Source organism: Alligator mississippiensis, chromosome 5, assembly GCF_030867095.1.
Source record: "Alligator mississippiensis isolate rAllMis1 chromosome 5, rAllMis1, whole genome shotgun sequence".
NCBI lineage: Eukaryota > Metazoa > Chordata > Crocodylia > Alligatoridae > Alligator > Alligator mississippiensis.
This window is the reverse complement of record NC_081828.1, coordinates 193,582,645-193,598,039: the sequence shown is the minus strand read 5'-3', so window position 1 is coordinate 193,598,039 and position 15,395 is coordinate 193,582,645. Positions and strand designations below refer to the sequence as shown.

General features: G+C 41.0%; 1 protein-coding gene across 4 annotated transcripts in view; it reads left to right on the top strand.

Annotated features, from left to right (window-relative positions):
- NRP1 (neuropilin 1) overlaps nt 1-15,395 on the top strand; it is a 155,135-nt gene that overhangs the window by 77,050 nt on the left and 62,690 nt on the right. For all 4 annotated transcript variants that reach the window (XM_059729140.1, XM_059729141.1, XM_059729139.1 and 1 more), the window contains exons 5-6: nt 6,991-7,146; nt 9,822-9,988. In XM_059729140.1, the coding sequence (XP_059585123.1) occupies nt 6,991-7,146; nt 9,822-9,988 (323 nt within the window). The remainder of the gene's footprint in view (nt 1-6,990; nt 7,147-9,821; nt 9,989-15,395) is intronic.

The window sequence follows — 15,395 nt, the reverse complement described above, 5'->3', positions numbered from 1 at the left end:
GCCTAGCAAAATGAAGGCTGAGAGGGAATATGATTGCTTTCCATTAATGCATCAGAAGGATAAGCACCAGGGAGGGAAAAGTGTTATGTAAGCTGAAGGATAATTGCTGGCACAAGAACAAGTGGTAAAAACTGCCCACGAATATACTGAGGTTGAAAATTAAAAGAAGGTTTCTTAGCATCAAAACAGGGAGAAGTTTTCCAGTGGGAGTACCAAAGGTAAAATGGAGCTGAGAACGTTTATGAAAGAGGATAGATCATTAATGACCAACCTCTTTGGCTAACATGCCACAAATTAAAACCAGTCCATCTCTGAGTGCAGCTCTGATACCTACCTACTCTGATCCATAAGCAGAACTGGGAGAAGGTACTGACAGTGACACTGAAGCACATGCCTACCCCTGTCCAGCAGCATGAGGTTGGAGCCCTGCTGTCTCCATTCCAACACCCCCCTTTACTGTGTGCCTGGGACTCGCATGTTATACAGCAGCTGCCCATGCCATTTGTGGTACATGTGCCATGTGTTGGCCAACCCTGGATTAGATGATGTGGTTACATATGGCAGAAGGGGACTCGACTTGATGACCCAGAGAGTCCTTTCCAGTCCTTTGTCCCCATGTCCCATAACAAGAAAAAGACCAAAGCTATACTGCTATTAAAATTACTAGGGATTATTAATATGTATTTCCTTGCAGTAATAACTGCAGCCTGCAATACACTATTATCATCTCCACTGTGTTAGGCTCTGTACAAAGATATTGTAAAATGAATTTAGCTGGATAACAAACTCAACAAATAAATGAGACCTAACAAAGAACATTAGGGCTAGGGATAGACATTAAACATAAACTGATTTAAGTTATCAGAAACTGGTTTAAACCTGTAACAGAACAGACATTCAATGCATATAAACCAGTTTGAAAATGGCTGAGACTGGTTTGAGATAAACCTGGTTAAATGTAGCATCAGACTTAACTGACTTGGGTCAGACTGGTTTATACAACGTCTGTCCCAGACCCCTACCTGGTTGAATTTAAACTAGAGTCCCCCAGCATACCAGATGCTTTGTAGCCCTGGGTGGGACTCAGTGCTCCTGGCTGGAGCTGTGGCAGAGACGGCAGGCACAGCCAGGTCTGCCTGGTTTCCTCTTGCTCCTTACCCCCTCACCACTCCCTGCTCAAGCAGGGATTCCTCCCCCCACATCACAGCAGAGACTGTAACCAGTACATAGTATGCTAGCTAATGCTGAGAGGTGTCTGTGTAAGGCAGACAAAACAGTGTCCACTTAAGATCTTTTGGAGCTAATCAACAAGTCAGCTGGTAATGTCTCTCCATTCCTTCCTTGGAAAAAGTTGTTTAAGAAGCACTTGAACTAATGAGAAAAGCTTTTGTTTTCTTGATGGGGTGCTAAATGCTGTGTTACTCCCTGTGTAACTCCCTGCTGTGTAACTAAATGCTGTGCAACTCCCTGCTAGCTCCCTTGCTGGTCAGGAGTGGGGGGAGGGGAACCCCTCCCTAATCAGAACATCCTACCAGGGCTTGACCGCACCCCTCCTCTGCTCAGCACAGAAAAGGGATGGAGGGCTGCTCTAGCACCCCTTGGCTTCTAGTCTGAGCCAGTGCAAGCATGTGCCTGCATTTCCTCAGTCCAGAGGGGATGTCTGTACAGTTACAAACTGGTCAGCCAAGCCAGGTTAAACTAACCTGCAAAAATTGAATCAATTCAGGCTCAAGCTTTTTGAATGTCTATCCCTAGCCTAGTAGTGTGTTTTGTTTTAACATGAGCATTAACTAAAAGAGATTATCAGCCAAGCTATATAGACATCTTTAATTATATTCTAATATACATGACCCCTTCCCCCAAAGTACAAGTAACACATGTACATATAGGTTAGAAAAGAATTTTCAAGGGTTAAGACTTTATTAATGACACTATCAAATTGCCTGTCAAGAATGATGGGAAGGGCAGGTGCAGGCAGGGACAGAGACCCACATCCAGCCCCTCTCCATCCACCCCCTGAACAGCTCTGGCTCTGGCCCCACTCTACCCTGTCCCGGCCACTCTGGGTCTGGCCCCGCTCTACCCCCCCTCCTGGCTGCTCCAGGTACAACCCCACTCTACCCTCCTCTCATCCCATTGCTCTGCATCTGCCTGGCCGACGTCCACCTCCCTCCCTCCCTGCCTGCTGCCTCCCCCTTCCTGCTGGCTGTTCTGGGAGGCATCAGGGCCGGGCGACTGGGGGGGTGCCACCACCATGATCCCCACCTTCGCCCTCAGGCAGGGAGGCATAGGGAAGCCCTCCTCCTCAGGCAGCCAGGGCATGTTCATTACCACCACCAACTTCCCCTGCAGCGATTCAAACTTGGGCTCACGCAGCCCAGGCCTGAGTATGGAGCTCAAACGTGGGCCTCTGCATGCACCACCCTCTCGGTGCTGCATAAGTGTTACAGACAGACAGACAGACTAAGTCTTTTATTATATTAGAATATTATAGTTACATGGTTTTGTAGGAAGTTTTGTGTTTACTGTATAACTTAAAAAAGGAATCAAAACATTTTTTTCACAATAAAAAATGAAAACATTACATTTTGACCTTAGCAGGGTGCTCTACTTTGATCTTTTTAAAATGAAATTTTGTGAAAATTAACACTTCCATAAAACATTCCACTTGAGAGGAACCAACATTTTCTGATGGAAAAATCTTTCACTAGAAAATGTCCACCCAGCTGTAATGGTCACTAATGAGCAAGTTGCTCCCAAAGTGCTCTTTCACATTTGTAGAGTTTCAGCTCACCTGGCTGGTGCTGAGCAGTCTGGCCCTGCTCCTGCAAGGCAATTAAATATGTTCTTATCTTTGAAGCCTGCGAGTAGTCGCATCAACTTCAAAGGGACTTACTTAAGGCTACTCCTGTGTTTAAATTTAAGTATAGGCATAAGTGTTTTGCTGTATCTGCACAAAAATGCTTAGCATCCTGCTGGGGAGAGCCTCACAATATTAGCTATTTCTGCATAATTTTGTACAGAGGGCACTTTTCCGTCTCTAATGCTTCTCTCTGAAACACAACCATAGAGACAGCACATTTGAGACTATCTGGAATCTTAGTCAACTGTTGAACTCTTGAACATTTGGCAAATGACTAAGCCAAAACAGGGTCCTCCTATTAAGATAAGCAATGACATGGGGCACTGAGAGGCTTAATATGAGGAAGGGAGCAAAGGAGCAAAATGTGAATGTGTGATTTTATGCAAGGAAGATAAACACTTGCCCCTGGAGCACAAATGCACCCAAAGCCAACCCTGGCTGAGCGCAATCCACTGATGACTTAAAAGAAAAATAGTTTACTCAAAACCATGATGAGTTTAAGTGATGAATTGCACATATCCATCATGCAGCTTTCTTTGAAGCTCTATGGATTGTCTACCAGAGGCTCAAAAGTAATTTAAAGGAGTTTACATATGGTTTGAGAACCACAGGCTAAGCATTACTCCTCTGGTCAATACCACAAGTGCTTGCACTGAATTATAGAAGAAAAAATAACACTTTGCTAGAGTTGTTAACATCAGTGCAAATGAAGGTTGCCATTAATCTAGCTTTTTTTCCTGTTGTATTTGCTCTCTACACTATGGTGAGAACAAATGAAGATATAAAATATGTAAAAAGCTTTCCATCTATGACTACTGGAACTATTAGAATAGAAGTCCATTTTTTCCTGTTAGCATTCTAAGTGGTACATTATGCATAAATGTTTAGCCAGTAAGAAAGCTGTTATTCTACAAAAACACTGTGTGTGGCATACAGTACATTTTTTAAAATAGATTTTAATATTCACTGAATTAGGTAATTTAGTCTTTAAATTGGTATCTTGAAGGGCTGATGATATCCCTCTTTTCCCCCTTTTCTTTTCAGACTGAGTTATAAAGGATAGAAATGTGGCCCATTGGCCAATGTGTAAGGCAACAAGTATGCATAAATTCTCCAACAATAGGATGACTCCCATTGACACAAAGGGGCACAGTAGATTTGCAGCTCAACATCCTTTTTGTGGCTTCAGTTGTACAGACTTAAAAAAGAAGCACACGTGTCAGTAAATCAGTGTTAAGCAACTAGCCTTGTCCCAGGAAAGCTGCTTCCCATTACATTTATATACGCAGAATAGCTAAGGAATTTATTCTAGCTGAAAACTGAAGTGGACTGCAGTAATCTCTGTATTTTGGGAAGAGCTTGGAAAACAATTTTTTGCTTTCTCTCCACCCCTTGAACCTAAATGCAAAGCATATTTTTCCTTATGATCTCATCTGTCCAGCAGAGATCAGCTGAGAAATGAGGAAGGATCTCAGGGACAGATAGATAGAGCACAAGCATCAAGTGGATATATCCAGGAAAGGCTCAGAGATGCCTTTGTCCTGTTGGTAATATGGAACTGGTTCCTTAGCAGGCATAGTTTAGGTCCAAGAGATACACATCTGGACCAGTTTCTCAAGTGGGATGCCAGATGAATGTCATAAGCCCCAACAGCTGAAAGCTACAAACAGATATTTCGACCTAATCTCCAGCAGAATCACTCACTCTGTTATCTGAGTGTCCGCAGCCCAAATTCCAATACAGATCTTTTGGCTGGATTACAGGAGAGGTTTCATCAATTTGAAATGTACATGTACCTTTATCACAAATCACAGAAGTGACAATTTGCCTCCAGTTCATGATTGGGTAGGATTAGTAGGACACTGTCAGAAATAGTAACACAGTCTAACAAAATAAACAGTGGTATTGCTCAAACTGTATTCTTCAGTGTACTGTTTGGTGCAGTGACACTAAACATCATTAAGCAACTTACTGTCATTCAAAAGTTTACAAGACTTAAATGGAAAATGGACAACTCTACATATTTTAGGTATTTATATGGGAAGAATAAGAACCTTTATTTCATCCAGTTCAGCTCAGATCAATAATGTATTAGCTCAGCAGGCTAAGGTTTACATGTTGTGCAAGAAAATTCAATACCTCTTTGTATCATGTTCTGCAAAGTTTTTGGCTCCTGAATCTAGTCAGCTAGCAAAGGGATTAATACTGTGATACCAGGGGCAATATTCAGAAGAATGAAATGTAGAATTACCAAGTATGTCTAAAAATTATAAACCAGTGAGTCATGGTGAATTTTAAAGTCTGAATGTGCCTTAAACAAAGTTCCCTTCTGTTTGCTATTTCAAAAGGATATTCCCTGCAGGAAATGGGAGGGGGAAGACTTGGAGGGCCATAGTATGGTGGCCATCTCTCTCCTTCTGTCTTGTAGTCCATAGTAAGGTCAGTAGCGGCAATGATCAAAGGCCAGAGTGGGAAGTAGCAGGTTTACAGCTGTTTGCCCATCCAAGAAAAAAGACAATTAAAGGGGAAGGCTATATCCAGGCAGATGTGAAAGATTTTTTTTAAGGGCAGTGCTGCTAATGATCCAAAAGAACAGCTTTCTTTTTCAAAAAATAAGATCGTAAGTGATTTAGTGGAAAGAATTCAATGCATGTCCTTTGCAGGGTATTCTATTACATCTATACATTTATCTTAGAGCAGTCATGGGGAAAAACAGTGGAGTTGGCTGGGGACTAGTATCTTACATGTAATGAGATTGCCAAGGCAACTGAAAGCTGACTACAGCCAGAACATGGATAGAAAAATCTACATTGGCAGCAGGAGCTGTATCATCTGAGCTGCTTCCTTCTGGCAGCACTGGGGCTGAATACAGAAGTGCAGCTCATATTGCATGTCTATTCCAAGTTGGAACTGTTTAACTTGTTGGCAGACACTTTAAGTGTCTACAGAAATTATGTTAGCTAATGAGTTTCCTTGCATTTTGAATAATTAAGATTTAGAAATGCTTTAGCTTTTAAACTGAAAACTAACCAGACTTATAACAATAATGATGTGTTAAATGAGGTCTGGGAAGCCAACAGTATGAATATTGTCATTTGCAATATTCGGACGAATTCTTTGCCCACACTCTAGTACAACCCATTTGATTATTTTACACAGAAATGGAGTCTTCTTCGTCAGTTTGGGGCTCTATCCCTGAGAGGTGCACAGCATTGGAAGGCAGCATATGCTGGCTTCGGTTAAACTAACTAAGGGGAGAGGGCAATGTACAAAGAAAACAGAAAGATATCAGTATTTGGATTTTTTGACTTTCACAGGAATATATATTGGAAATATTGCAACTTTGAAAGTAGAAGCAATTTTCCCATCATTACTCTTACATTCCTTTGCAAGCTTCATTAGATATTTAAGATAGATATATTTATTTACGATAAATATAATGACACTCTCAAAGGAATGGCAGAGGGATGGGTGGAGGACTTGTTCATATATTATTTTAATTTTTTCTTGGTTACATTGGTCAGCATTTGAGTGAAGGAAAGAAAGTATGAAGCTGTTGAAAGCACAAATAGGAGGAGGCATGGGGTCATTATGTGAATATAAAAGCAAAAGCATTTTTCTAAATTTGCTGAAAAACTGATGACAGCCTGCCTGCAAGACCACTGAAATAAATGCCCAGTTCTGCAAAATACTGGACTCAGCTCCCATTGACTATCACAAGAAAAGGAGTACCTTGTAGCATTAGGTATGCAAGCTGAGCCCCTCAAATCTCCCTATTCTAGGCAGATGTTTTAATCACATTTTGAAAACAACATCTGCTTCTTCTTGTGCATATAATTGCATGTGCCATTGCCCATAACAGTGCACTTAAAAGTGTATCCTTTGACAATCTAGCCCTATATTTCATTAGAGCTTTATTTGCTTTTCTGAAATGCTGTAATAGTGAAGTTCCCTATGGTAGGGTGAGCCATTTATTTTTCATTACCTAGGTATTGATGAGGTTGTAATTTTAAACTGTTGTAGGGAGTCCTTATTTTCCACTGAGGAATCTCTTAAGGAGACTACTGTATTGACATCCATTGTTGAAGGAGAAAGCTAATTTACCATTATACATTGTTTCTTTTCAGTTGGTCCTCACATAGGGCGTTATTGTGGACAGAACACACCAGGTCGAGTTCGCTCTTCAACAGGAATCCTTTCAATGGTTTTTTACACTGACAGTGCAATCGCAAAAGAGGGATTCTCAGCAAACTACAGTGTCTTACAGAATAGCATATCAGAAGGTGAGTATTTATCCATCCTGCAGAGCCCTGTGGTAAATATGTTCTGTAATGTCTCCTTGCACATTGAGTGCCGTATGAAACATAAAAAAAACTCTTAAATAAATAAAGGTGTTTTTCTTTTCTTTTTTAAAGATAATCTACCCTTTGAATAGCTGCTTTCTCATGGTTTTATTTCACAGTAATGTCTCAAAGTTAGAAGAACTATTGGGAAAACTGAACTGGCAAAGAAAACCTGGAATTGCAGAACAGTGGAAAAGCTGCACTGAAACAATGAAATATGAACACGCTTTCCACTTCTCAAAGCCTTCTATTCTTCTTCTATTACAAGAAGGAACAGGCTTTGATGATTAAATTCCTGCATGTAAATGACTGATTTACTGTACTTAGCTCTCCTCAAAGTGTATCATAAGATATTTTAGAAATTGTTCTATTACAGATTCTCTCCCAAATGCTTCATTCACACACTCACCCTTCAGACCTGGCTTGAAACCTTCAGTAAAGGCCCACGATTCCATTCCAAGGCCCGAGAGTCCAATGCGGATTTCCTTTCTTGGCTTGAACTTAAAACAATGGTACCCTTTAGGTTCCAGGGCTTTAAATAAAACACTCTCTTCTTTGTCCTACCCACTGAGATCCAGACAGATTCACCCAGAATGAATGTGCTTTGATATACTCCTTCAAAGAAGAATGAGGAAAAACTCCCATAAGGTGAAATTTAATCCTCTAGCTAAGTAAATGGACTAAAATATATTCCAACCTGTGGGGATGTGAATGCAGAACTATGATAGTTTCTCCTGTATATGCTGTGCGTGGGGTCTTCTGGCCATTGTGATGGATCTTTTTGCACCTTTTACCCTGATGCAAAGAATGTAGAGTCCTTATTGGCACCTGCTTAATAATCACCCTACATCTGTGCTACAGAACAGCTGTGCTGGAGCCTTTAGTGTGATGGGTTCATTTCATCTTTGAAATACAATGCAATCCAAAAACTTGTTTATGTGTATGCACACACAGATTTATTCGCTCAGCAGCAAAACCTGTTTTAAATGATAACGGAAACTGGTGCCTTATGTTTATTCGGTGTGATTCTAGACTCCAGACAAAGAGATTACTTAACCACTCCTTGCCCTCAAGCAGTTGGGAATCATGCTTTCAGGTCAGACTCTGAGGACTTCAAGGATGTACTGTAGTGGCTCAAGAAATGAGGCATGGATCAAGAATTTAGGCAAATTACCATTCCCACAAAGCACTGTGGCAGCACTTCTGAATAGAAAATGTGATTTTCAAATCCGGTCTTTTAACCAAAAATATTCTGGTTTTTTATTTTTTTACTAAAAAAATCAAAATTTGCCTAGAGAAACACATTTGTTTTAAAAAGCAGTAGCTGTCACAACTCATTTAAAAGCCTTTTTATTCATCCATTAAAATTCCTTCCCTGAAGAATCACTTTTTTATGTATAAACATGTTCACAGTACAACTGATTCTGGCCCAGAGTTAATTAACATCACTTATTACCTCACTCCATTTTCACTGCTTCACAGTACTAAAGTGTTTCTCTGTAATGTTATAGAAACCTACCTTTTCTGAAAACCTACCTTTTCATTTATCATCATGACAAGGTAAGGAAACCACTCCCCAACTTGAGGGGAAAGTTTATAGCCCTCCCCAAAGTAAATACAATAAATGGCATTATAAAAATGAAATTAAATCATATGCAGTCCTTTTTTTGGTAGATTCAAGTTGTTAGCTCTGCTATTGTATAATTTGTGTCTGAACTGAACACTTTTAAAAGGTATTAGTCCATCTGACCTCCAATTTGGGGAGGCTGGAAGGGATTGGATAGGCCCATGAAAAGAAATGGTTATAATTCAAGACTGATATTTCTATTTTTTCCACAAAACATATACAGTATAAACCGTGGCAGTGAAGATTTCCCCACATAACCATGCAAACATGTCTCAACCCTGACCAAAGTATCTCCTCTAGATGTGACAGTATAATTGCACCTTCATGATCCATTCAGCCTTTTGGCTTCTGTGGGAGGCCTGCCAATTAATACTAAACTGTCATGGTATTTTTGTGTTCACTGAAATGCGATGGTGACCACCAAGGCCTCTAACATACAGCTAGTTAGCAATAGCTCCTTGGCCCAGGTTCAAACCTTGTTTATTTCTCCAGTGTTCAAGGTATACAGAAAACAAATGAACTTTGCTGTAATACATGGTTAAGTATTTTTATACTTTGTTGTACTACATTGTGAAGAGCAATGAAATTAATTAAAAAAAAATTATTTTATAGTTCTTTGCTTGTTTTTTCCATTTCTGCATATAATTATAAATTGAGCATAAATTGTTTTATGTTATGAATTCACTAAAGTGTCTCTGCTACCCTGGGAAAGAGAATTCTATTGTCCTATATTGAAATGGCTTCGATGCTGGGCTAAAAATATTTGTATAGCATTATGATGCCAGGAATTGCCATGGCAACCCAAGTGACAGTAGTAAGAATGACACTACAACCCCAAAACCGCCGTACTTAAAATTAAAGAAGTTCAAATTCACATAAAAATAAATTCTTTATGTTTTTGTATGCAAAACAGGAAAACATTCTCATTATTTTATTATTACACTGAAGTAGCTGACTATAGTAATTATGGTAATTTATTTTTCTTCAGATTTCCAGTGCATGGAACCACTAGGTATGGAATCAGGAGAAATTCACTCTGACCAAATCACTGCCTCCTCCCAGTATAGCACCAACTGGTCTTCAGAAAGGTCCCGATTAAATTACTCTGAAAATGGATGGACCCCTGGTGAAGATTCCAGCAGAGAATGGATCCAGGTAAGAAGATACAGCTCCATAGAGAATATTAATTATGACTGTGGAGTGCATTCAGGATAGCGATGGCAAATGTAAATAAAACTGTAAAATAGTTCTGCATACAATAGGACCCATTGCAAGTGAGTATCTAGCATTCATTATTAGACCCACACAAACACTGATTCCCAAAGGTATAAAAAACAAAAGGTCAGAAAGATTAATTCTTATGTTTCCTATGTCTATTGTTTTTTCAGTCTTCTGGGCACAAATAACAGAGATTTTGGTTTAGTAGAAAAGTCAATATTAGTTTAACATATGCTTAAAGTAGAATGGCCCAGTAAACTGAGCATGTGTTATCTCTTACTGATAATATTTACAAATTATCTGGCACAGTGCTTTAATGGACTAGGATTTCACCTTAGAAGCCTTAGTCCAATCTTCAAATATGTTACAAATGAAATGAATTTACTGTTCTCAGTCAGATCCTTAGAAAATATCCTTCCATGTCACAAAACAGAACGTTTTTCAGCCTGATTGTCACTTTTGGCTCTTGAGACTGTTGGCATAGGCCCTGATCCTGCAGACAGTTACGCACAAGAAGTCTTACTGAGTTTAGTGGGCATACTTAAGTTTATAAGCATTTGCTAATTCAGGTTCATAGTTTGGTGTTGATATCACTCCTGAATATGTTACAACTATCCTTATGAATTGCTTTGGAATAAAAATAAATTCATTTCTATTAAAAGAGAGATATTAATTTATTTAGCTGTGCATACTATCATACATATACAGAGAAAAAAAAAGCACATGTATCTGCATTATTTATATAGAATTGTTCATAGTTCTTGCCTTAATTTTTTTTCAAAATCTATTGCAGATAGCAACAAACAAGAGAAATGTTCACATGTGTTAAATTAATAATCCTGCTTGAAAGCTTACGGTAGTTTAAATACTGGAGCATTCTTTCTGCTTCTATTGTTTTCAATAGGAAATTACTAACTGACATATAAAAACAATGCATCCTTAGCCTTCAATAAGAATGTTCACATTGGTGTTTCCTGTGAGGTTTGATGTCTGCAAGAAAGCTTAAAACTATGTTGAGCTGTAGTCAATAAGGGGAAGAAAGAGGGAAATTCTCTCCATCCTGAATCTTAGAACACAATGGGACTCTCAGGTGTCCTGCTTAGGAGGCCCCAACATATCCTGAGTTGCTGGAAATTTGCTAATTGTAAACGATGGACTTAATCAGAGCCATAAAAAAAAGAAAGAAAAATCAGCTCACTTTTATTTCTTCCCAAGGAACAAATGTTAAAATCCCCCAAGTTTTAAGAAGTATTAGGTTTATTATTAATCACTGCCACCTGAAATCCCTGGAATGTGTGTGGAAAAAGTGTGGAATGCACTAGAATCGAACTCCATGTGTTTCATCTATTTCTATAGCTGACTTTCTCTCTTTCTTTTTTCTTTTCTTTTTCCTGTCACTTATTGATGCCTAATTAAAACAAGAAGAGTAGCTAAATCTAATTCATGTGGTCAGTGTTCTTTATTAACTTATGATAACTGTATCTGTGCACTAGACAGACACTTGGGCTCCTTGCAAACGTTAACCCCTCCCTTCCCCCCCACCAAAAAAAACCCCAGCACAGTACTTTAAATTCTGCGCATTCCTGCGCCAAGCCCAGCACATGCTCAGAAGTGGCAGCGCGTTAGTTGGACCCGGCTTGCCTGAAGTCCATGTGAATCATGCACTTGAGTGGGTCTTTTACAGCACTTTTATCTAATAGCTGATTAAATCAACTTTAGATAAAAGCACCAAAAAGCCTAGCTGAAGCACCTGATCTATACAGACGCTGCGGAGCCAAGTTGAAGTAATGCACTGCTTCTTCTGGTAAAGCACATTTTTGTTTGCTGTTTTTGAAATGTCTACAAGCAGCCATAAGGTTTTACCCTTTCACTTATGAACTAGGAACCAGATTCACAAAACCATTTAGGCACCTAACTTCTAATTTAGTGTCTAACTCTCTTTGAAATCTGGCCGTATATATTATTCTAGGGAAAATGTTCAGTTTTCTTTTTAACTTTTTACTTTTTCTTAACAACAGAAATATGGTATTAATGAACACAGCCCTACAGTTGTGAGTTACACGGTTTGGAGAGCTGAGGAAAATTCAACAATTCATCTCTTGCTCCTGCACTTTTCAGGAATTTTAATTTATTTTAACTTTTTAATTTATCTTAATTTTTTTTTTGGCTTTGCATATCTAAAATAGAGGAAGAAATTTATTCTGTATTATGGTTATCATTGATATTATGATTATCTTTATTTAAACATATAGCAACTTATAAAATGTGCTGGTCTTTCTGTGTCACAAATCAGGATCTTACACAAAATGTCTTGGTTTGGTGCCATTTAAAAAAAAAACCATGCATGAGATTCTACCTGAATAAAGGGTGGAAACCCCATTTTTCCTCTACATAAAAGTACCCAATAAAGATGTGCATATCCATAATTGTTCACAGCCAAACCACTGAAGACACATTCCTTACAATACCAGTCAGTGTTTAGTTAAGAGAAAATTCACAGTAGATTAAAAGGTGCTTGTGTGAAGGTTCAAGGCTGTTTTTTTCTGGGTACAATTATACGCTGTCTAATAATGTGAATTATGCTGCATAAAAGTTACTCTTCCATAGCATAATATAAAATAATACTAACTGCATACAGGAAATTTTTTTAAGATGCTGAGTAACAATAAAGCTAAAGCTGAAACTCTTACATTGGATAGACTTCTCCTATATTATAAATTAGCCATCTCTGTCCTCAAACACCCAGTGTACATATATTCAATTGGGGAAATGAGATATGTATAACTCTACATTGTGCAAAGGTTTTAAAAAATCTCTCTCTAAATATTAATTTCCTACATTTACCAGTTTACCATTCTTTGCATATGACAAATATTATCTTTATCTTTTTCTTTCTTTCTTCCCCTTCAAGGTTAATTTTTTTGACAGAGGAAAATTTTCCATTACAGATCTGAAGAGGGAGCAATATCCCTCTAACAGGGACATCTAGACATCTAGACATCATGTGATATAATTGTTCCCCTTGGTTAGGGACAGAAGTTGCACATAAACCAATTTAAGTGATCAGAAACTGGTTTAAACCTGCACCAGAACAGAAGTTAATTGCACATAAACTGGTTGCAAAACACTCAAAACTGGTTTAAGATAAATTATGGTTGAATGTAGTATCAGACTTAACTGATTTAGGTCAAACCGGTTTATGGAACTTCTGTCCTAGACCCCTTCATAGTTCCAGCTAAATCACAGTCCCCCAGTATCCCAGCATGCTTTTCAGCCCTAGATTGTGCTGTCTGCTTGAGCAGAACAGGGTTGGCCCGCCCCCTCTGTTTCCTAGCTGGAGCAAGGAGGGCTGGCTGACAAGAGGGCTGGGGTGGGAAACCTGGCTGGCACAGCCCAGTCTGCTTGGTGGGGGCAGAGCAGCCCGTGTCAGACTTTTCCCCGCTGAAGTGGAGGTGGTGAGGGCATGGGCCAGCAGGCTCGGGGGAGGAAGGGGATTAAACTTACCTGTCTCCCATTCTGGGCACAGGCACGGGGACCCCAGCCAGGATCTGCCTGGCTTTCTACCCCATTGGCCTCTCATGCAGTGGGGGGTATGGCCAGAGCTAGCCCAGGCAGCACCTCCCCAAACACACTCAGCAGCCTGCCAAGGCTTGACCACAGAGTTATGACCAGCTCTTGGTGGGAGACACATGGGTGCAAGCCCATTGTGCCCCTAAGAGGCCTGACCCCTCTGGTGGACCCTAACCAAGACAAGCTACTTGCTCTCAGACTGAGAGTACAGAGCTGGAAGGTAAGTGGGGCCCATGGTGAGTGGGCACTAGCTAGAGGAGGCAGCTGAGCAGAGCTGAGGCGGGTCACAGCCCCTGCCCCCAGATCCTACTTAGGGAGCAAACAGGCACGCTCTGGGCCTGGCACCCGTGAGTTAGCATGGGAACTTGAGAAGGGGGCAGGAAATTGCAAGCCCTCTTCTCTGGCGGGACATGTCAGGGGCTGGTAGCCAGTCCCTGCAAGTGGCGCACCATAATCTCACATGCTGCAAGCTCTCACAAGACTTGCTATGAGCCATGAGTTTTTAAAGTTTTTAAAGGTTCCAATGGAATTTTTTCACTTTCTACACTTGGGGAGCCACGTGACCAGAGCTCACCCTACAATATGCTAGGTGCACGGTGGACCTCCAGGCTTCCTGGCCTGGATGGACCACACTCCCCCCACCCCTGGTACCTCAGAGGCCTTCACAAAGACAGAGCCTGTGGTCCCAGCCTCCATGCACTCCAGGCTGTGATGGATACCTAGCACACCTGCTGGATGCTGGAATCAGGGGCATGAGCGCATTGAGAAGCTCAACCGAAGGCTTCAGAGATGGTGTCACTGAGTGGGCTTTGGATACCTTGCACTTGATATGCAGTTTAGCTACAGAGGTCTACATGCAAAGGACGGTATTCATCTCATAGGCAGAAGGAAGCTCTTCACTACAAGAGTTGCCAACTTGTTGAGGAAGGCTTTAAACTAGGCACATCTGGGGGGCTGGGGAGAAGGTTCCACTGCTGTGCATGAATCCTCTAGCCACAATGACACATGGGAGGGTGCTAAAGCAATGGATGTCCAGATAAGTACTAACATCTTGAGATACAGGCAGCATGACAGAAAATCTGAGATGACCAGGGCGGGACTCAGGTGCCTTTATGGGAATGCCAGAAGCATGGAAAACAAATAGGAGGAACTGGAGCTCCTTCTTGCTGACAAGGATTTCAATCTGATTGGGTTGATGGAGACGTGGTGGGATGACACACACGACTGGGCAGTCAATATTGAGGGCTACAGGTTTTACAGCAGTGGCTCCCAACCTCAGATTGCAACCCAAATCAGGGTCGTGAGAGGTCCACCCTCACTCCGCCCCTCCTGCCTATTGGGCTGTCCTGGCACATGGTCCGCATGGCTCTCACTGCTGCTGCCCCCCCACAATCCCGGCCTGGGCTATGCTAGCGCTGCTGGGCATGAGTGATTCGGTGACAGGGGCAGGGGTCACGACCTAGATTTAGGGTCGCGGCACAAAAGGTTGGGAGCCACTGCTTTACAGGAAGAATTGGGTTGGCAAGACGGGGCGAGGTGTGGTCCTCTATGTGAAAGAATGGTACCCCTCCCTGTGGGTTTGACAGCAGGGAAGGGTCGCTTGAGATCCTCTAGGTCAGGATACAAGGGGGAACAGGAGAAGGAGACCTGATGGTAGGAGTCTACTACAGGCTTCCCTCCCAGGAGAAAGAGTGTGATCAGGCATTCTCTGGAGAGCTGACTGAGGCAGCTCACACTAGAGACATGATTGTCATGGTGACTTCAACTACCCTGA